Source organism: Bos mutus, chromosome 28 (genome assembly GCF_027580195.1).
Source record: "Bos mutus isolate GX-2022 chromosome 28, NWIPB_WYAK_1.1, whole genome shotgun sequence".
NCBI lineage: Eukaryota > Metazoa > Chordata > Mammalia > Artiodactyla > Bovidae > Bos > Bos mutus.
The window spans coordinates 31837854-31861586 of record NC_091644.1 but is presented as its reverse complement, the minus strand read 5'-3'; the positions used below and the strand labels follow the sequence as shown (position 1 = coordinate 31861586).

Here is a 23733-nt window from a genome sequence, read left to right as displayed (position 1 = left end):
CCTAGCAGGGTGCTATGGGCGTGGACGGCTATGCCATTAGGAGTCGGATAGATATCATGAAAAAAGTAAAATGAGTGTGCTGCAGCGGCGCGAGTGCCTGGTTAGCGATGGGTGATATGGTCAAGTCATGAAGTGACATAATATCTGAGATGAATCCTCAAAGGTCAAAGTGGAGAGGGGCCAGTCGCGCAAACATCTTTCCTGGTAGAAGGAACTTTGGCCTTTTGCTTTTTTGAGGGCCAGAGGAAAGTCACCGTGACTGGTACATAGGCGAGAACCCCTGCCAAATCCTGAGTAGGAATTATAAGACACCGGCAGCTGCGCAGGGAGCGAGACCAGGAAGAAGGCAGGGAACAGGCGCGCCCAGGGGAGGGCGCAGCCCTGACGCAACACGCAGCATCATCTGCCCAAAGGCGGTTTCCGGCCCCGCCTTTCCGTCTTGGGGAGGGGGCTGCTCCCTGAACACGGGAGGCTGCTGATGTGAATAACTGCATTGGAGAGTAAAATTAGCTCCGCCTAAAAAAGAAAAAAAAGCAAGTCTGTGGCCTCACACGGGGCTAGAGTGGCAGACGCGGACGCAGTATTGTCAGAACGCCCTCTTCTGGGTGACCGGCAACCGTTCTCTGAGAAAATTAGGTCTCTACCATCGCAAAGGGTGAGGTGTTCTTCTGTCTGAAATTCAGTCATTATGAAGGAAAGCCCATCGCTGCCAGGGGAACCTGAGTCACTCTGGCAAGAGATTCAACCTCGATTGCCACCGGGGCGCCCAGCTCCGGAAGAGGCGTTTCTGGACGCAGTGTTCCCTACCATCTTAACGTTTTGATTCCCCAGCTCCGATTCGCGGTGGAGACCAGTTACACAGTTTTAATCTGCTTTCACCCCGCCAAACAGCCTAATTTCACCTAAACAAACTCCAGTTTTTCTCACGCCCCATAATCCACTGAAAGGCACTATATCCCCATACACCCTTGCTGTGCAGCTCCCTCATGGCCTAGTCAGTGAACCTGGCTTTGACCAATTACAGGGTCCCACCTGGTGGTTTAGGTTGATTCTACCTGTCCAAGGCTGAGGCACAGGGTTCATGGAGAACATCTGGGAGCCTGGGTTGATAGTGGGTGGGAAAAGTCACTGACTGCGATGAGAAGGTTGGGGGAGAGGGCCATGCAGGACAGAGTTGATGTTAGCCTGGTGTGGCTGGCGCCTGGTGCTGATTCCCAAGAGAAGCTAGCTCTCCTTTTTCCCTCCCAGTAGGAAGGAGGGAGTAGCAAGTGGCGAAGGTCAGTCAGTCATAGGACGAGAGGAGTCTCTGCCCAGGCTTCACTGTGTGGAATTACTCGCTGTGCCTTAGAGACCTCTCCCTCAAGCCCCTTCCACACACCCCCAACCCCACCCACCGACCGAGGCAACAGGGGGTTGGGGATTGGGAGGAGGCTGGGTTTATGTCACCATTCCTGCCTTTTGTCATCTCCTAGATGAGGGCTGCCCAGGAAAGAACCAGAGAAAGCGAAGGGTCATTTCCACTTAACTGAACACTTGGGTCATTATGGGCACCGTTATAAACACTTCCTAACAACCTATGTGATGGGGATTTCATATTACGCCCTCTGTTCTTAAGAGGACACCAAGGTTCTCACAGGTCATCTTACTCACTGAGCCGTTTCTGAAGGACTAGGTTACACTGCCTTTCTGGTATTCACTATCTGAAAGAGAATCCAGGTTCTGTACCTGCCGGGGGACTATATATATTATACATATACACACACACTTTATTTAAACAATCTGATTTTCTGATTGCAAGCATTTTTCATGATTATCCAGAAAACTGAATAGTACAGAGATACCTCAGAAGAGAAACCAATTTCTTACTCAGCACTCAGAAATAATAAAGGGTATGTTTTGATATATAATGACAGTATTCTCTAATTCTCTGGAGCTCCAGGTTGTTGCATGAACCAGTAGGTCATTACTTTGTATTGCTGAGTAGTCCCAGGCAGTCCTCTTAAAATAAGGGAGGGCCTACTAACTTAAAGAGAATTAATACGGTTTATTCTAAGACTAGTCATTTGAAAACATTGGTATTTCTGTTCCACAGAAGGTAGCAGTCTTTTACCCTCAATTTCTGTGTGTGTTAGTCCTTCAGTTGTGTCTGAATCTGCGACTCCATGGACTGTAGCCCAAAAGGCTCCTCGGCCCATGGAATTTTCCAGGTAAGAATACTGGAGCGGGTTGCTACTCTGTTCTCTAGGGGATCTTCCCAATCCAGGGATTGAACCTGTGTCTCTTCCATTGCAGGAAGATTCTTTACCATCTGAGCTACATGTAAATACTATAAAGCTCAGGGTAAGAAGTGAGGGCTAACAGCTAACATGAGGGAGCATGATCCCGTTATCTTGGTTGGCCAATGGTTAGATCCTCTGCCAGATCCTATAAAGGGGTTTATCACTCAAGTCTCAACCCAGCCATCAAAGGAGTATTATCTTACAAAAAACCCCTTCAGCTGAAGCTGAAGCTCCAATACTTTGGCCACCTGATGCAAAGAACTGAGTCACTGGAAAAGACTCTGATGCTGGGAAAGATTGAAGGCAGGAGATGGGGATGACAGAGGATGAGATAGTTAGATGGCATCACCGATGCGACAGACATGAGTTTGAGGAAAATTTGGACACGGAGAGAGGGAAGAACAAAGAGGCCAAGGAACACCAAGAACTGCCAGCAGTCGCCTAGGCTGGAAGAGGCAAGGATTCTTCCTCAGAGTGAGAAGGGCTTTGCCAACGCCTTAATTCCTACTTCTCACCACCAAAACTGTGAAAAAATTAATTTTTCTACATTATGTAAAAAAGTTACATGGAAACTTTACAACTCACAGTAACTGATGTTTAACAGCCAATTAGACTTAGCTGAAGAGAATGACTGGAAGATAGATAAAAGGAATAAAGACATATAAGGAAAGAGTATTAAATAAAATCCAATTTACCAGTGATTAAAAAATAAATTAATACTAAACCTGAAGTAACTGCAAATTCTAATAGTATCCAACAACAACAAAAATCAATCTTTTAATAGAGAAATATTATTGAAAGCTTTCTCTGAAATTGGCAGTAAGATGCCCCCTGATCCCAACTTTGTTCATCACCATGTTTTCTAATGATAAAAAAATGAACGTACCTATGTAAGCAACAAGGCTAAGAAAAGAAAAAAAGTACCTAAGGATTAGAAAGAAATTATTCAAACTGCCATTATTTGTAAATGGCAGGACTTTGTACATAGAAAATTCAAAGAATCAGGACCTCTGTAATGATCCAGTGGCAAAGACTCTGCACTAACAATGCAAGGGCCTGGGCTGGATCCCTGGTCAGAGAACTAGATCCCACATGCTGCAACTAAGACCCTTCACAACCAAATAAAGAAAAGAAGAAAATCCAAAGAATCTACATTTAAATCAGCATAAGTGATTTTAGCAAGATCACAAAAGTCAACATTAAAAAATATATATATATTTTTTTAATCCTGCTATTTCTAGTCCCAGGAACAAAACTTTCAGCAAAAGAAAAAGGCACCATTTAAAATATAAAATACCTAGAAATAAGTCTAACAAAATATGTCCAAGAATTTTTACACAAAGTCTAAAAACCATTAAAAAAGCCTCAGGATTAGATGCATATGCCAACACTCAGCAAGAGAGGGATCTTAGTGCAGGGTGAGCACAGTAGCTCCAGTAGTTTTTTGAATGGTAAACGGCTCCCTGCTACAGAGGAAGTGTTCATTCCCATCACGCAAGTGGCTGAGCAGTCACCATGTAGTGAGACATCAGAGATAGCACACAAAACCATCTAGAACAGTGATTCCTGGATGGTGAAGCCTGCTCTGTCCTTTGCAGCAGGGCAAAGGCTGTCCCTGCAGCCTGCTAGTCACCTGGTAGTTGGGTAGCAGCATTGTTTTCAAGTCAAGTAGGATTTCTTCAAAATCCAAAAGGTCCTGCCAAAAACTATGCTTCTTGGTGAGGCAGTGTCTTTACTTTTCCATTGGAGGAAATGTCCATTTTGCCCAAGGCCTGAAGTCAGCAAATACTTCCTATAAAGGCTCAGAGTAAAATCTGCTAGGCTTTGTGGGCCACATGGTCTGATGAAACTACTCATCTCTTGGCAGAGGTAACATAAGAGCAGCCTATACAAAATAAATGAATGCAGATGGCTGTGTACCAGTAAAACAACTATTTACAAAACAGGTCCAGACTTGGGTCACGGGCCCTAGTTTGCCAGTTGCTGCCCAGGACTATTATACTAGACCCTAAAAACGTCCTTGACACAGCAGAGCCCTGAACTCTTCCACTCGCTAGCACACAGGTGTCTTTCTAAGGCATCCCAAGTACTCACTGCTTCCTCCTTGCCAAGACCAATGAGCATATCATCAATACAGTGGATGTGGCAAGGTGATCAGTCTCCAGAGGGCAGGAGTTACCAGCCAGAAGACAGACAAGAATGTCCAGGTTACAAGGTCATTAGAAAAAAATCTTTTGCTTGATGCTAACTCAGAATGTATTCACTAGGGTCAGGGGCTTCCCAAGTTCCAGAGGCTTTACCTTTCCAGCAAACATCACATTAAGCACTGAGCTGCAACTGGGGCAACCGTGTAGTTAAGTTCCTGGTTGTTTGCTAATGTATGGTTCAGTTCTGTGTTTGCTTCCATCTGCCAGAATCCATCTGCTTTCTGGGGACCAGACATGCAAATAAAAAGGGCTAGGCTTAACCCCTTCAAGCCTTGGAGTATGGCTCTAACCCCACACGTTGCAGACATCACAGAACCTCTGTTCACTGTCTTGGATGGGGAGTGCTTTCTGAGAGGTTCCTCTTGGCCTTACCTACCACCAAGACTTACAAGGACGCAAGCGTGTTTCCAGGTGGGGGAAAACCTATTAGTTGCCAAAGATACCCCTTCCTACTCACTCATGGAGATAACCTGAGGTGTCTTCACCTGTTTAATCCAGTGACATGAACTTGGGCCTGTGAATCCATATCACCTGGCCTTCTTATGCTCCCACTATAAGAGAAGTTGGCATTTTGGATGCCTGGGATCAGTATTAACTCAGACTATCAATGCAACATCATGTTAAGAGATTTAATCTTTACTACACACACATTGTCACAATGCTGCCAGGCCCTTCCCCCACTTCATTTGATGGTCTCTGGGCCTGAGACCTGGCTCTGTTCTGAAAATAGAAGACTCTGATTTTTCAATCTGCTTTTTGCTCACATAATCAAAGAGAAGCAAATGCTGGGAGCAAAAGCTGACAGACACCTCAGAACTGCACCTGCAGGACCCTGACACATAGGTGTTAGCCTCACCACAGATATAGCAGGGTCCAGGCTCCTTAACTGCCTTTCAGGCTTTGCTGCCCATTCATCCAATTGCTTCCACTTCCTCTCCTCTTCTGGAATTGCATATCCATCCTTCTCAACACTCAGGATCTCTCCCTCCTATAGGTCAGTCTTATAAGTCAGTCTCCAAGCTTCAATTCTGTATTAAAAGGGCTCCAGAAGTGCTTACAACTTACACACTCAGTCCTAATACTTGTGTAGTTTCCTTCACGAGGTTGTGTAATAAAAATTTGAAGGCCAAGGCCCATTTGAAGTTTTCACAATTTTTGACAAAACTAGAAAATAAGTGCAGTATTTTGTACTGCAGGTCTATTAGGAATAGATTTTGAGACATAACTTGGGTCCCCTGCCATCAAACTGATTCATCAAAATGGAAACCATTTTCAGGGCAGGCTGGATTTGGCTTACCAGCATTTTACCTCATTCCTGGCGCAGACTTTGATACACAAATTTCCTTTGTATCAACCACACACCTCAGGTGAGGTGACCAAGTCTAGGAAGAGGCAGGTAACCACTGCAGCTGCAGTGGGATTTAGTCATCCAGCACATTCCTGATTTCCTACCCCAGGTTCTTAGAGCCCACTCCATGTGCTGTGTTTATTAAGTCAGTTGTGTCTCTTTGTGACCCCATGGCCTGGAGCCCACCAGACTCCGTCCATGGGAATTCTTCAGGTGAGTTGCCATGCCCTCCTCTATGGGGCCTTCCCAACCCAGAGATCAAACCCAGGTCTTCCACATTGCAGGTGGATTCTTTACCATCTGAGCCACCAGGGAAGCCCACTCCTTCCATATTTGAACTTTTAAATTTGCCAAGATCTACAGGGAATAAATATACTCCCTGAAACTTCACTGCTCTAATTAAATCTTAGCCTTTTCATTGCATCCTAGCTCTGGCATTCCTGGGTGATGCTGCCACTGTATCTTTGCCATCTGAGTCAGCAGACCACTGGTGGGAAGAATGACAGGGTGGGGCCATGAAGTCCAACACAGTTAGGAAAGGCCCAAGACTCCCTCTCGTCTACCTACAGACTTATTAGATCTGGGCTACACTGATTGGACTCTAAAGTGGGAAAATGAACACCCACGAAGTGAAATTCTCTCATGTTAAAGTCTTGATAGTGTTTAATGTGATTGTAATGCTGTTCCCACTGCTAGATCAACAATTTTCTACCAACAATTTGGATGTAGGTCTCAAACTTCAGAATATGCATATCCTGCAATAACCAATAACTGTAACCTGAGTGTGTCCTATCAAAATAATAAATATGGGAGACTGTTCCAAACAGCACATCTTATATAAAACCATAAATTGTGGTTAATGACTCAATGTATGTAGCACCAAAAACTAAAGACCTCTAGCTATGAATAGGTGCCACCCTGGTATAAAGGAAACATCAGGATATTACAAATGGCCGATGAACAGAAAAAAAGTCACAGGAAAACTGGAACTCTATGTTTCTATTCTAGTTTCTAGTCACCATCTCCACTCGTGTGTTTAATGTTTTTAAAGTTTTTAATTTAGCCTTGTTATAAGAACACAAGGGAAATCATAGTGCTAAATTTAAAATTCACACTGTTTAACACAGCAGTATTAAATTCAACCACCCAAGTCATTTTGCTATTTGTTGGTGAGTATATAGTCTGTGCCAGTCATTGTGAAAAAGTCTTTTTATTTTAAGAAAAAAATTTAGTTAACAAAAAAATTTAACAAGTTTCACTTAGCAAAATACACCCGAAAGGAAATCACAGTACAAAGAAAGTTTTTAAGTCAAGGCCTCACCAATTCCTACAGTATTAGTAATGTGTCTCAATTTTCAAAACTAACTTTTAAAAAGCTTAAACTTAACCTAAGAGATTTTAAATGAAAATAAACTAGAATGAACAAACATGAGAAATGTCCTCTTTGAATTAGGGATCTAGCACCTTGAGTTTTCCAAAAAAGCACGCCTCCCCAATGTATTCACGATGATGTGGTGTAAAAGATCCACATTTAACATACTTAAAACTACTTTAAACTCAGATAACATCACTCCAGAAGTACACTACCAAAATGTTAATTGAGAAAAGCTGAAAAGTTTTAGTTTACTCAATATCACATGCTAGAAGAAAGTTTGCATGAGAAAACACTGAAGAGGTAATTTTTTAATCCAGATTTCACAAACTCATGGTGCAAATTGGGTCCCATAGCTTCCTCTAGAGTAATAACTGCTTTTCACTGCTTGTTGGCTGCCTGTGAAAATTTGACTGAAATAACTCAAAAGCTACTAACAAAACTAGTCATATCCACCCATGCTGTTCTGGCCACCATAGCCAGCCCCGTAACAGCCGCTCACAGACTGGCTCTCAAGGCCACTGTAAGTGGACTGGGTTGACACCCCCATGCCTTGCATCATCTGGCTGCTATATGCCCCGTTGCTGGCCCCTGTTGTGGAATTTAAGAAAAGTTCTATGTATCGATGTTGCATATTGGCCCTGTCTTTGGACATGGCCGCCACGGCTTCTTCATGAGTGGCAAACTCAACATCAGCTTCGCCCGTCACTCTTCCATCAGGGCCGATCTCAATGTGGACTCTCACAGGGTTGAGCGGGGAGAAGAAGTTGTAAATGTCGTTCTCTGTGGCTTTGTAGGGCAGACCTCTCATGTGGACGCAGTGTCCAGTGGTGCTCTGGACAGTGAACTCACCATCTCCATACCTGTGGTCGTACATTCCAGAGAGACAGTAACTGAGGTCTCTCCCAAACAGGTCGGTGGTGAAGCCGTAGCCATCACTGAGGCCGCTGTACTCCTCATACCCCCCCATAGCCTGCACTGTAGGCACCAGACCTCATCCTCTCCAGACCTGCCTGCTTGACGATGCCAATATACCTCCTGGCTGTGCCAGGGCGGTCATAGGGCCCTGGCGCTGCACTGACATGAACTTCAGTGGGGATCCGAGTATGACCTAACTTCTTCCTGACTGCTCTTGAACACCTCAATATACCTGTGCCCTATTCTCTCCTTGTGCTTCCCTAGAGCCTTCTCTGCTAACTCCTGTGAGGCAAACTGCACAAAGGCTTCCCTGTAATCTTGCCCTCGGGTCCACAGGCAATGTGATCCCGTTTGGCACGATTTCCAACCCTGAGAAAAACTGAATGATCTCTTCCTTGGTGCATCCAAACGGGAGTCCTCAAGTCGCATTTAAACCATCATTGGCAGTGTCAGCACTGTTTGGACCACTGTGCTTCAACACCCAATCCATCTCGGTTCTGTGGGACTTGAACACTTCAATGTACCGATGTCCCATGCTTTCCCTGTCTTTTTTAAGGGCCAATTTTACGTCATCTTCTGATTCAAGTTCGACAAAAGCCTCACCACTCTGCCTGCCTTCTCTAGTGTAGATAAAGTGAACACCTGCGACCCCGTCATGGATCGTGCAGTCGGAGAGGAAATTCTGCACATCCTCAACAGAGCAGGACCAGGGCAGGCCACGGAGCTTGACCACAAAGCCTTCACCTCCCTCAGGGCCCAACATCATGGACACTCGACAGAGCAGACGTCAAACAAGCTTGGGTGCAGCTTTTGTGGCTGAAAAGAAAGCAAAAACTACTTTACATAAATTTTCATTTAATACGTATAACAAGAATATGAAACTAAAGGAAAACAGATTGTATTACTGCATCACTAAAACGCAAGAGAGTAGGTGGCAAGTCCTACTGTCTATTCAAAACCCCAATCAAGTGCAAGGTCAAATTAAGACATATCTAAAACAGGTAAGTACATCAGCAGAGTATCAGTTATATGAGATGCAAACATAGAAATCAAATTATATGCCTCTCAGTTTCACACTGCCATGGCTTGGGTTCAATCCCTAGTCCCATAAGCAGCACAGCATGACCCCCCTCCCCCCCAAAAAAAAACAAAATAAAACACATTACGTTGTTCAACGTAACACACACATCACTGTGTTTCACTGAGGGACTAGAAATGGAATGGACTCTTCATTGTACAAGAGGCATGACAGGTGCCCCTCCTGACAAAGTGCCATGAAGTGCAAGTGGCATCTGACACCTAGAGTCCAAGCTAAAAAAGAGTAAAGGTTAAATCCATGTCGAAGGGCAGCATTCTGAAGAGCGGGAGCTGAGTCAGATAGCAATACATGAATAACACGGACAATAAAAATACAGATAGGGCCAAAAATATATTCAGAACAGGCACAAGTATATACAAGTTTTATGGAATTGTCATTTGATAACAAGTGTAACAGATGTAGCTATTAAGTCAGTGGTAAAGATGCCTTTTCAAAAAAATTTAGGCACGTTATCACACAGAAAAAGATAAAACAGAATCTTACCTCAGATCAATCCTAAAACTATCTAAAATGGCATGGCATATTTACACGATTAGAGCAAAACATGGACAGATTTCTAAAAACCCCACGATTAAAACTAGAAAGCATGAATGGTAAGAAAAGTAAAGTAAATCGGTTTAACAGAGACCTGGTGAAGCAAATCAGAGCAAGTTTTAGAACTTTATAAACAAGGGAGTTGCTTCTTCTGTAGCTGAGCTCTTATCTGTGGCTCTGCCCTGGTCAACTCCACCCACCCCAAGCAATCTTCATCTTCACACAAACTTCACTGAACACTTTTCCCCATCAATTAAGGAGATTTTCTCATTTCTAATCATCCCCTAAGGTATCTTTATAAGATATAAGGTATCCCCTAAGGTATCTTTTCTGATACCAACTTTGCCTCCAGCTACTTGGTTTTGTTTTCCCTTTCAGTGAAATCTCATCTTCAAAAAGACTTCTTACATGCCCTACCCTACCCCACCATTAAACTAGGGCACATCTCACTCTGCCAAGGATCTCTATGGCAAGAAAAGAAACATTTTCTTATCTCCATCTCTTCTGTGCCCTCAGGATTTAACCATTCTCTCTGGAAATCCTTTCTCCTCTTGGCTCTTGGTTTTCCTGTTAATTCCTTAGGTACTCTGCCTCTTTAAGTCCTTCCCCAAGGTTTAACAATACATAATCACTGGCCCCCTTTTTTCAGGCAACCTTACCTGATCCTTGTATGTCCAGGGCCAATTCTGGGTTCAGGACACACAGGCTCCTAGACTTAAGACTCCCCGAGGGCAAGACTGGCCTAGACAAACTCCATTCCACAGGTTACACTGCTTTTTTCTGAAACTCTTCTACAGTACCCTGGGTGCGGCATAAATGGCCTTACCTGTCATCCAAAGGCTCTAGAATGAAACTGAAGCAATCTTTGAACAACTTATAAGCCCTTAAATCTAATGAGCTCATCATTTCTTTGGGGGGGTGATCCCATTCTCCACCCTAATCCTATTCCTAATCCATGCCTAAATTCTATTCAGCAACTCTTGATTCCAACAAGTATAGAGGTTTCTCATATCTTACTTTGGTCCTTAGACCTGCTTGACGTTATGATTTGAATATCAAATCATCATCATCTTTGTGCATCGCCTTCATCCCTTTCTACTTCCAATACCAACAAGCCCTTTCCAAGACATTCACATCTACAACTTTTCCAATCCTTGCTACCAGCCCAACCTGTAGCTGTTTTAAGAGCAATTTTATGTCACTTGTGTTTCAACACCTCAGTGGCTCCCCACTGTCTGGAACACAAATCATAGGGCCAAGGGGGTGCTCAGGCCTTGAAACTTTGACCTGAAACACACTTGCATTAGAAAGCAAACAAACCTTTATTCCCGTATTTCTCTGTGCCGAAATGTGGCAGGCTCTCTGTTCCACTGGAATTGACACACGTAGTAATTATCTGTCTGAAGATAGCCCACCCAATCTGTCTAGCTAAATCCCACTAATCCTTACGGTCTCAGCTTAAATTTACCAACTTTTCCACAAGACTTTCTCCCCCCCCACAAATTAAATCTATAGTTCTATGATCCCAGAGCATTCTAGGGAAACAATCCATAATTTGTTTAAAACTCTTTGCAACTGCATTGAAAGGCTAGTGGCAACAGACTTATCTATTCTGTAGGTCACTGTAGTCCCACCCCCAGCACAGCAGGCCCAAGATTAGCAAGAGATTAACTGACAGCCACGTGGGGCCAACACCACCTTCTGGTTAGGTTAAAAAAGACAAGCAGAAGGGGGGGACAGGAAGCATAAAAAAACAAATATGTCATGTAAGAATTAAAGTGCCCAAAACAGAAATTATAAAGCGAAAAAAGCACTTTCCCAAAACACATATGTACTTCTAAAACACAGAGCAATATCCTTTCTGTTGACCTCAGAATCCTCTACATTTGGATTCTTCGCAGACTTTCAGTACATTAACTAAAACTTGTGAAAATAAGCTGGCTTTCTGCTCAACGTTAGATTTACAGCTAGTGAAAAAAAGTTTTCACTCAGGAAGTTATCTGTATCAAGAAATCAATTATAAACTGAGAAATTAATTTTCTTAAAATAGCTCACCTTAAAGAACACCGGGGGATGCCCACAGTCAAAGACACTCCAGGTAGGTAACGAATCGTCCTAAAAAAGAGCGACAAGGAAATTTTACCTTAATGTCCCAGCACTCCCGGAGCGAGAAGAGGCAGCAATCCCCTGACTGGGACCGGCTCTGAGCTCCTCTCCGGAGCCGTGGCAAGCACCGGGTTGCCTTAAAGAAAGTACACGCCCGTCCCACCCCAACAGCTTTGGATAGGTTTACCTTTTTCATAGGGTAATACAGAGAATAACAGCCTGGAACCATCCCACTTGCCCTGAAAGATTTACTCAGAAGGCGCGTTCTGTACAGAAACCCCTAACCGTGGTTAAGAAAATTTAAATACCTAGAGTGGGAGGCGCACCTTTTGGGCGGGGCTGGGTCGAGGAGCGGTTCCCGGAAGCAGAAGGCAGGCCGAGCAGGGGGGAGAGGAGTTGCACCGCTGATCGGCACTGGAGACCAGGCCGTATTCACAGAGACTTGCTCCAGGCAAAAGTAGTTTGCTATAAACTGTCCTAACAGTATTTACAATTTGCAAACATCCCTGGAGGTCTGGGTGGAGATATTAAAAAGATTTTCCTTCCCTGTTTTTAATAATTTCATTTCTTGAGACTTGTATTTATATAACATTGCTCTTTTAACTGAGAATGAGGGGAGGTAGTGTTGAAATGTTTTAAAATAGGAAAAACATCAATCTACCATCAACCACAGCCACAGAATAAAGCTGTAGCAGAAAACTTTGGTATGTCCAGCGAATTCGTTTGAGAACTAAAGAACATTCTTAGTTTTAGAACCACAGAATTGAGAAAAGTCAGTTTCTCTGAGCCTGTTGCCATAGACACAGTACCTGTCTTGCCTTATTAGCACCCTCTCTTACATGAGATACTACTTTGGGGAGGAAAATCTACATAAAGTACTACAATTTAAGAAGTTAACAGTTTCAAATTCTCTAGACGAGGGTTTTCAAGAAGCTTCAACTGTCCCTCTCCTCTACCCTCAGAAAAGAGTAGAATCTAAAGGGTAGAGAGCCCGGTCATCTTAGTGGTCCGAATTCTTTGCCTGGGTTTATCACTCTGCTACATGCTCATTCCAGTGTGGTCCGCAGACCAAAAGCCCCTGCTCGGACACGCAAACCCGGGGGCGGTCAGACATGAGGAAACCGATTCCCACGTGGCTGAACTATGGCGCACACATGTTCAAGCGTTAAGGATATACACTGGTCTCCCACCCGGCTCCCCGACAGCCCGTCGACACCACTGGGGCCAAGTGTTACAAAACACTCCTCTTGGGTCCAGCACCTGTAGACTCATTTTGCACAACTCCACCCCCCTGCCCGCAAGTGGTCTATGACGTAAGTGAGCACACGGACCACCCAAGGATCTTGTTAAAAGGCAGATTCTAAAACAATAGATCTGGGCCGGGGCCGAGATTCAACATATCTAACTGCTCCCAGGAGGTATTCCAGAACGAGTTCGACCTCACTCTACTATACTGGTTAGGCAAGATTTAGTTGAGATCCAGGTAGACCCATCGAGATAAAAAGGGCGCACCTCCAGCGCCCGACTGATTAGGTTTATCTACGAAGTACACAGGGCGGCTCAAACTGCGCCCCCACCGTTTCTATTCAGGGACTGGAACTCAGCAGCTCCCTGGCTTCACCCTGCTTTATCCGCGTCCCAATGGGGCCTGAAAAGCATTTTCGCCCTTACTTGTAAATGAATTTTAACCTACAGCTGGCAGCACGCACAGACTGGTAGGTTGTCTTAATTAATCAGAAAGTTCTACCTCTTAAATCACAGTCCACGGGAGACGCCGCCTCAGGATTACGCAGTTGACTCTGCCCTAAAACTTACCGCTGAAGAGAGCAGGACCGATTTCTATTTTCAACCAGCAAGCGCAGTTTACAGCCAAAGGACCCCCAACTCCACCCGAAGCTTAAAAACGCAGAAGATTCCGCGGAAAGGCCAGGTGCACCTCCTTTTGTTATCAACCTGAAATTGAAACTCAACTGGCTGGGGGCAAACGCTTCGTACCAGGCTTCAAAGTGCGCTCTCAAGCTCGCGGCCGCGGGCCGCCAGGGGCGCGTCTGAGCGATTTCGGCGGGAAGCGCGGTATCAGTCCCGGACGCTAGGCTCCTGGCGGGGGCACTGGGACGTGAAGGGGTTCGCTCGGCCTCCAACCGCCGATCCGACAGCCTTCGGTCGGCAAAGCCCTACAGGAAGGCCCGACGACAGGGGGCCCCATCCACGGGCCTGGGCGGGGTCAGCGGGAGCTTCCGGGGCGGGGCGAACTACGGGTGGGGGAGGGAGAGGCTTCCCGGGCCGCGCGAGCTGGGGGGAGGGGAAGGTCACGCGACGTAGGCTCCCGGGGCCCGAGGTGGGGCGGGGGGGGCTCCCAGGACAGCGGGGACTCACTAGGGTGGCAGAGTTTTCAGGCCGCGGATAGAGGCGAAAGTGTTCGCAGCGAAGTGGGCAAGAGTTCTCAGGCCCGGGCTTCCCGGAGCCGCGGGGGAGGGAAGGCGGAGCTCCCGAATCCCAGGGGCTCCGTGGAGCCGTGAGGAAGAGTTCCCGGTACCCGAGGGGGGCGGGCGGCTCCCGGGGCTGGGGGCGGAGCTCTCGGGTCGGGTCGGGTCGGGGGGACTTCCTTGGGGACGCAGGGTAGGTGGGGGAGGGGGAGTTCCTGGGGCAGCGAGAGGGGGCAGAAAGAGTTCCTGGGGGTAGGGGGCGGCTGCGCGGGAGGAGGTAGGGGAGTTCCAGGGACCCACGGGGGCTGGGGGAAGTGCGGGCGGGGGTCGTCCGCTCGCGGCGGCTCACCACGACGGGTCCGGGGCCTGGAGTGCGGAAGGCCGGCGCACGGGGCTGCGTCCCGGAGGCAGAGGCCGCGTGACTGGGAGGGCGGCGAGCCGGACGTGGGTCACGGGGTGTAAAGGAGGAAGTGCCACTGGCGGGCCCGCCAAGATGTCACCAATGGAAACGCGCCCTGCAGGTGCGGCCCGCGCGGTCGGCCAAGGCAGGAAGTGGGAGGAGGGAAGGAAAGCAACGAGGAAGACCGTTCTGAGTGAGCTCTCAGGAGAGGTGCCAGGGTAGAGAAAAGTCCAGAGTACAGGCGGAGAGGAGGGGAGGAGTTAGCCGTCACCACTCTTAAGGAAGGAGAAACCGTAAAATAAAAAAAACCCAACAACAAACAAACTCTTTAAGGCAGGAAAGAATTCCGAATGAAAACTAATGTACAAAAGGCAGAATCCTCTTTGTATATACAGTACCTTGTTTTGTAGGTTTGAGCAGTCATACAACTTTTTTCAGTTTAAAAGGATTAATTTTAAAACTCGCAATTCTTTAACTTTACAACCTAGCAAGCAATTACATTTTATGAACACCTGAATATTAATTCAAATGAACTGGAAAACAATTATAAGGCAATTGCAGTAATGTTAGCAGTGACTTGAATTTATATGAAGAAACTATAAAATTTTAGTTGTAGCTTTGTTGCTGTGTTTAAGTCGTTAGAGATTCGTATGATTATCTAGAATCTGTTTCTAAATAATCTTGAGTGGTGGGAGTCAGTACATGGGCCATGATTCAGTAATTATTGAAGCTGAGGGATGGGTACATGGAGTTTTATACTGTTGTCTTTACTTTTGTGTATGTTTAATACTTTTAGTAATAAAGTTTTTATCTTGAAAAGTCTGTAAGAATCTAATCACAGAATTTATAGGGAAAAGGAACCATACTAAGTGAGAATGTAATAATGCAGTCTGCAAAGACCCTGGGAAACTGGACAAGCACAATAGCCGGTCCTTCAACAAAATAGCTTCAAGGGAGCACTTCAATAAAAATAACAAGAATTATCAGGGATTCACGATATATGGGAAATATATGGATCTTGATTCAAACAAATTGGTAAACATTTATAGGACAATTTAGGAAATACCTGAACATCGACTAGAAATTTGATATTAAAGTATTATATTTACTTAAGTAACGAAATTAGTTATCCTAAAACGAAAGGCATTAGCTTTTAGAGATACATTTTTAAATATTTGTGGGTGAAATGGTGTGATGGATGGGATGGGATCTGCCTCAAAAAATGGGGGATGTAAAGAAAAACTGTCCACAACTGGTAGCTATTGAAGCTGGGTGATAGGATTTAAAATGCAGCTATCCCACGGAAATGACAAAGACACTAAAAACTCATACATTCAAGAAATAATATTCTGAAGAAAAATTAAGCCATGAAATTGGCTTGTTTTGGGAAAGAGTTATCTACAGAAATGAGTACCCTGACTGCTTCCTGAGCATTTATTTCACTTTTCTCACTTCCTAAAAACCTTGTCAAAACATATTCTTGGTAATCTACACGACTGACATCCGTTTCCTCACTTTTTTCAATGTATTTGTTTCAGTTTAGTAACGTTATATATGCTTTCTTGGCTTAACTGGTTGATGACACTGGCTAGCTTAGTGTTAATAATTGATCAGTCACGATAGGGTTCCTGCCCAGTGAAGGAACAACATGTACAGAATACACAGGGGAAAGTATTGGGACAGAAAACACCCAAAAACGCCTGCAGCCAGGACTGAGATCAATGAGGGAAGCAGAGCAAGATTCCCCCAAGGCCCTGAAGGCCTGATACCGTATTTTAGACTTTATTTATTCTAAGACCAATGGAAACGAGTTTTGCTTTCCAACAGAACAGTCTAGCTGCTCTCTGGAAGATGAATGATGGGAACAGATGCATGGAAACTAGATGGGAAGAAATAAGTCAAATTTTGGAAGAACTGATGATACTCTGCAACAAAAACATTGTGGTGGAAACTCAAGCGTGTCAAAGGATTTGAGTGATATGCAGCAGGATAAAATTTACTCAATCTCAAGTCATTCATTAACCCAGAAATATTGTGCACTAACAAAATGCAGGTACTGTGCTAAGTCCACAGAACAGTGGACTAGGAATCAATAAAGAATAAACATGTGATGACAAATTCTGAAATAACCCCAAATTAGAAAATGGGGGCTAACTCATATAGGGATTCTGAGGAAGTGACATTTAAACAGATCAGAAGCTGCATGAACAGGGGTGGAAATGTTAAAACGTTTTTACCCTGGTATACAGGTAAGACTTTAAAATGTAGTCATTTGTTAGGATATGCTTTGTAAAAATATTTTTAATTTGTAGTGAATCCTTTTAATCACTATATTTAGTTCTTACTAAATTCAAAAATAAGAAAAATGTTTAAGATACAAACTAATATGAAATAATAAGGTCCTACTGTACAGCACAAGGAAGTACACTCAATATTCTGTAATAAATTATAACAGGAAGGAATATGAAAAGGTATATATAGACAGCTGAATCACTTTTCTATACACCAGAAACTAACACAATATTGTAAATTAACTTCAATTAAAAAAGAGAAAAGCTATAGATGAAGGATTAAAATACATTGACACTTTAAATGTTTGCCATTATATTTTCATATGTCAAAGAAGATATGTCATAATCTGAAAGCAACAGGAAGGCTGTTTTCCATTATCTTTAGACTATTAGGCTCTTTACCTTACTGTAGCTAAGCCTGGGGGAATAATACACTGTTTTCCCCAGTGTTCATTTCTCAAAAGCTGTGTTAACTAAAAAGCAAAAACTGTAATATACTGTTAGGTAAATCATATCTATAAAGTTTGTGTTGAAATAATCATATCTATAATGTCTGTTTTGAAATGAACACACGGAACAATTTTTTAGCCAACATAAAACAAGAAGTCGTTCCATGATATTGACTGCATTTTGTTGGTGACTCAAGAATTAATGTCTAAAGTTAGAACAGAAAAAATATCAGGTGTGGCAGTTCATAAAATAGAAACACTAGATCTCTAGTGCTAAAAATCTGTTCTCAACAGAGGGAAGTATCTGTCACCTGTATTAACAAATGCCCAGTCCATTCAGGAGGCCTGGAACTTCCTCGTGGGACCAGGGGGAGAGCTGACACCTTGTCAGATCACCTGCAGCTGCCATAAGAATGGAGGCAGTTATAGCTCCTGGTGCTCAATGTTCACTGCTCAGGACCACAAGCACACTATGCCAGGGGAGTGGAGAACAGAGCCAAGAGCAGCAAAGGAACAGGACTATGTACTTGAGAGGGGCTCTAGCAACAGTAATACAAGCCGGACAACAGCACACAACAGTTTTCTAGGAAAAAGAAATACTGCACTAAACTTTAGTAAATATTTTAACAGACCTGATTACAGAATGAAACATTTTCCAGTGCTAAAAACTGAGTTTTGATTTATAGTTAATAATGAAAGAAAGGTTAGTGGCTTGGAAAACCAAGTAGAAGAAATAAGCTCAAAACAAAGGAGGAAAAAAAAAAAAAACAAGGGGGAAGAGATGAAATTCAGAGGACTCATATAATAAGAGACAGGACAGGAGAAACAAGTGAATGGTAGGCATTCGAGAATAAAAAGACAAAACGGAGGCAGGAGAACAGATAAAGAATAGAAGGAAACCTTCCTGGCTTAAGATAAACACTGTTGTGTAGTTCCCCACAGATACTTTAAAAACACAAAAATCAAGCATATGCTGGTAAACTAAATTTAAAGTACAAAGGAAAACTGCTTTGAAAAAAAGAACAGGTTAGGTACAAAGGATAAAAATAGAGTAGCAAAAAAAAAAAAAAAGAGTAGCCCATAGAGCTTGAAATGTGCCAAGAACAAATTGAGATGTGCCCCAAGTGATAAAATTTAGTACATATACAAAGAATTGCAGGGGATTTTTCCCATCTTCCCTTTCGATCCTTGCAGTTAGAGGAGCAAGGTCGTGAGGCAAGGAGCGGTAGGTTTGCAGCCGCCATTTCTTCCGCCTCCGGTCTCTGGATCTTTTGTAGAGCGTCCAACAGCGCTATGTTGGGACAGAGCATCCGGAGGTTCACAACCTCAGTGGTTCGTCGGAGCCACTATGAGGAGGGTCCAGGGAAGAATATACCATTTTCAGTGGAAAACAAGTGGAGATTACTAGCTATGATGACTTTGTTCTTTGGGTCTGGATTTGCTGCACCTTTCTTTATAGTAAGACACCAACTGCTGAAAAAGTAATCCATGAGACAGATAGGAAGAGGAGCATATTAAGAGGTGCAGTCTCTTAAAAGGATCAATCCCTTGAATTCAGCATCCTAGATATGTTTGTAAATAAACTTACAGCATAAATCCTTAATGCCTCTTCTCTGAAATATGGAACATGGTAATTGAACATGTGCTTACATTTTGTTTGGGTAATATTGCATTATTAGTTTCTTAATTAAATATGTATTTGATTTAAAAAAAAAAAAAAAAAAAAAAATTGCAGGGAATTCCCCGGTGGTCCAGTGGTTAGGATCCCACTTGCTTGCTCACTTGCTGAGGGTTCAATCACTAGTTGGAAAATTAAGATCTCAGAAGTCTTGCAGTGCAGCCAAAAAAAAAAAAATAATAATTAAAATACTTATTAAATATTTCTGCAATGTGGGAGACCCGGGTTTGATCCCTGAGTTGAGAAGATTCCCCTGGAGAAGCAAACGGCAATCCACTCCAGTATTCTTGCCTGGAAAATCCCATGGACAGAGGAGCCTGGCAGGCTACAGTCCATGGGGTCACAATGAATCAGACACGACTGAACAACTTCACTTTCAATTTTTTCATTATGTACTAAAGTAATATTTTGGATGTTTTGAACTAATCACAATATATTAAAATAAACTATTAAAAAATTTCTCAATTCATTCTACAAGACCAGTATTAATTATGTCTGTTATGGGCTGAACATCATGCCCCCAAAATTCTTATGTTAAAGATACCCCCAGTACCTCAGAATGTGACCAGACTTGGATATATTTATAGAGATAGCTAAATTAAAAATGACATAATTAATGTCGTCTGTATTCCAAAATGAAGAAGGGGCAATTTGGACACAGAAAGCAGAGGGAAGACACCCACCTAAAAACCAGAGAGGTCTGGAACATATCCTTCATATATTCCTCAAGCTTCTCAAGAGGGAACCAAACCTGCTGATATCATAATGCAGGACTTCTAGCCTTCAGTATTATGGCACAATAAATTTCTGTTTAAGCCACCAAGTCTGCAGGACTTTCTTATGGCAGCCCTAGCAAATTAATACACTTGTAGATGGCAAAACCAGACAGATATCACAAGATAACCCCTAAGAGCATAAATGCAAAATTCCAACAAAATACTAATAAAATGAATCTAGCAACCTATAAAAAGGGTTATACACCATAATGAACTGGAATTTACTCTAGGAATGTTTCAACATAATATGTACCGGGCCATTTGCTGCCACATAGATAGACCTAGAGACTATCATACTAAGTGAAACCAAAGACAAATATGATACTGCTTATAGGTAGACGCTAAAAACAAAACACACTTACTTACAAAGCAGAAAGAAGGCTCACAGACAGAAAATAAACTTATAGCAAAAGGAGGGGGTGTAAATCAGGAGGTTGGAATTAACATACACATAACATGAAATAGATAAACAAGGACCTAACTACATAGCAGAGGGAACTATACTCAGTATTTTGTAATCACCTTGAAGGAAAAAGAATATACACATGAATAACTGAATCACTGTGCTTACACCTGAAATTAATATATTAGAAATCAACTATACTTTAACCAAACAAAAATATACTGGAATTAGTGGTGATGGCTTTTTACAACTTTGCGAATTAAAAAAACACCCTCTGAATCATACTCTTTAAAAAGGTGAACTGTATGGTATGTGAATTATATAAAAATGGAAAAAAAAAAGCATTTATATCATAATTCTATTGGACAGCACTATTCTAACCAAATATTTGTAGTAATGCAGAAAAGACCTCAATTAGGGTGAAGATGAAGACTGGAGATGTGAATTGTGGATCATCCCTGCATGCAGATAAACTTAAAAGGAGAGAATGTGGTAGGAATTTCTAATATTTATATAGTCAGGACTTTTGAAAAGGCATACTGTAAGAGAAACATAATAGTTTAGAATTTTTTCATTCTTGTCATTTTTCTCTTAAATGAATATCGATTTTTGTGTTATTTCAGAAATCTTTCTCTTGGCCCAAGGCCATATGGACAGTTTTTAAACTTAAAGGCTCTGTTGTTTTCATCTACATTTTTAAACATTTTAATCTACAATAAACTTGGAATTGATTTTTTCAAGAGTTTTAGAATTAGTTTATCCAGTTTCACAGGCTAATTTCACTCCAGAACTCACATGAAAAATTCCTACATAAACATAAGACAACCAAATCCAACAATACACAAGGCTACTTAATATGTCATGATCAAGTTGGATTTATTCCAAGAATCCCACTGTAATTCATCATTTCCAAGTTAATCACTGATGATGTCACATTAGCATCTTAATGAAGGTAAAATAGGAGTTAGCTAAGGATTTTTCGTATTTCTAAGAAATGCTAAGAAATATCCTAAATTACAAAATTCCTCCACACTGGAAGTAGAGAACATGCCTGATCATGACTCACATATAGGGTTACAAATATACACACATCAAAAAAAAAAAAAAAAAACCCAACCTAAACATCTTATGCATGGCTAAAAATAGCATAAGCTATGCAAAAATATCACTGATAAAATGGGAAAGACATCTGCAATTTATTCCCAAGAGTGTTAATATCTTTAAACATATAGAGAGCTTCTAAAAAGAGAAACACAAGTCTAACAGTCCAAAAAAATTTTTAAAGCCTAGATATATTGACAATTGATAGAAAAAGAAATGCCCTTAAACATGAAAAGATGCTCATCACCATGTAAGATAAATTAGAATCGTAAATGAAGCACTGCAGCACTATTTCTAATAGGAAAAGACTAACAACCCAATTGCCCATCACTAGGCAATGGCATCCCACTCCAGTACTCTTGCCTGAAAATTCCATGGACGGAGGAGCCTGGTAGGCTGCAGTCCATGGGGTCTCGAAAAGTCAGACACGACTGAGCGACTTCACTTTCACTTTTCACTTTCATGCATTGGAGAAGGAAATGGCAATCCACTCCAGTGTTCTTGCCTGGAGGATCCCAGGGACGGGGGAGCCTGGTGGGCTGCCGTCTATGGGGTTGCACAGAGTCTGACACGACTGAAGCGACTTAGCAGTAGCAGAGGTCCAGTTGAATGAACTTTGATGGATCCACTTAAGAAAGTATTATATCTTAAACTCAATAAGCCAAAGACCATGAAGTTGAGTCAAGAAACTCAGGAACCAATCTTAAGGGCACTCCCATTAGCCAAAAATTGAATAATGTGAGCATCAAAGAGAATAAAAGCTACAATGGATTAAAACACATCCTCTATGATAAAATCCATGACTTCATAATGATACCAGAAAAATTACTGATTTTGGCACATACTAAAGATTCAGTTCATTACACTAGTATTGATAAATATAAATAAGAAATCAAAACCTTAACCTTTTATAAAAGTACATCTTAGAGTAATCAAATAATAAAGAAAATTTCTTCCTTATAGGAGTACTCCTGCTAATAAATGAGGAATACTGAATTAAAATATCACAGATATGGAAATAATTAACAATGCATCTAGAGAACAATCAATAGCTGCTAACATCACAAGGGACACCAACCAGTATGTGCCCCTGGCAGGAGTACAAAACACCTCCAATGCAATATTTTTAAAAATTTCAAGGGAATCAGAACAGCGTATAGAGGTTAACTAACATTTTAAAAGGAAATGCAGAGGACAGAGACTCAAACAACTAACTCCATGGGAATGTAGTCAGAAAAACCCAGAGTGTGGGAAAAGAATTCTACATGAGACACAAAACCTGACTTCTACATAAGAAGAAACTTTAAGAATAGAAAACCTTTAGATCCTCACTAATAAGGGAGCCTCTTTGTCACAATTGAACTGTGGCTGGTGCAAATTGAGATGTGCTATAAAATAAGCACGCACTGGATTCTGAAAGTTTAGTTCAGGAAAAAAGCATGAAAATTTATTACACGATGAAGTGATATTTTGGATCTATTTAAGGTACATATATATCACATTAAACTAAATTACTAAAGTGAACTGTATGTTTCTTTTCATCAGAAAATGTTAAATTATGTGACTTGCATTGTATTTCTATTGGACAGTGCTGTTCTAGCTTAAAATATAACTTAAGAGGGAACTTCCTTAGTGGTCCAGTGGCTAAGACGTGGTGCTACCAATGCAGGGGGACCAGGTTCCATCACTGGTAAGAAAACTAGATCCTGCATGCAGCACCCCAGCACAGCCAAACAATTAAAAAAAAAAAAAACATAAACTTAAAGGATAGTTATCTAACAAATATATAATGAACTTGTTTGGATTCCAAATCAAACCAACCAGCTACATAAAAATATTACACAATCAGGTACATGTGAACACTGAGTATTAGATGATATCAAAGAATTATTATTTTTTTAGGTGTGGTAATGGTATTGCGGTTATATTTTAAAAGTCTTTAGAAATACAAAGTTATGAATAAAAATCTTACTATGCCCGGGATTTGTTGTAAAATAAGCCAGGCTGGTCTTGGATGAGCCTGGCTCTCCTCTGCCCCGTTTTCTGTCCTCCTCAAGAACCTTTGTGGCAGCTAATTAGGGGCAGGGGCCCTGGTAGAAGACTGAAGCCGTCAAGCAGACCTGCGTCCCAGTCCCACCTATATCCCTTAAGACACATCTCTATGATGACAACACAGTAATACTTTCCTGCAAACTGGTCATGAGCATGCGATTAGAAAATGTGGAAAAACACCTAGCTCTGTGTGTGGATCCAGTTAAGGGTCACTTAATGTGTTTCTACAAAGAATCTGAGAACCAGAACTCAGATTGGAGAAGGCAGGTTGGTGGTAAAGTCAGCTCTGTGGAA

At 42.4% G+C, this 23733-nt stretch overlaps 2 protein-coding genes across 2 annotated transcripts; one reads left to right on the top strand and one right to left on the bottom strand.

Annotated features, from left to right (window-relative positions):
* Nucleotides 1-7028: 7028 nt before the first annotated feature.
* Nucleotides 7029-14907, bottom strand: HNRNPF (heterogeneous nuclear ribonucleoprotein F). Its single transcript, XM_014479165.2, is given in 7 exon segments — nt 7029-8173; nt 8175-8304; nt 8306-8452; nt 8454-8940; nt 11813-11872; nt 13679-13816; nt 14639-14907. Coding segments are annotated over 4 exon segments (1239 nt in total). The 5' UTR covers nt 8891-8940; nt 11813-11872; nt 13679-13816; nt 14639-14907; the 3' UTR covers nt 7029-7648.
* A 3699-nt stretch (nt 14908-18606) lies between these two features.
* LOC106700981 (cytochrome c oxidase subunit 7C, mitochondrial) lies at nt 18607-19032 on the top strand. Its single transcript, XM_014479157.2, has one exon. The coding sequence runs from the start codon at nt 18723-18725 to the stop codon at nt 18912-18914; it is 192 nt and encodes a 63-aa protein (XP_014334643.2). The 5' UTR covers nt 18607-18722; the 3' UTR covers nt 18915-19032.
* Nucleotides 19033-23733: the final 4701 nt, after the last annotated feature.

Bases quoted from the DNA above. Each gene is read 5' to 3' on its own strand.
- LOC106700981 (XM_014479157.2), top strand. From the start codon at position 18,723: ATGTTGGGACAGAGCATCCGGAGGTTCACAACCTCAGTGGTTCGTCGG.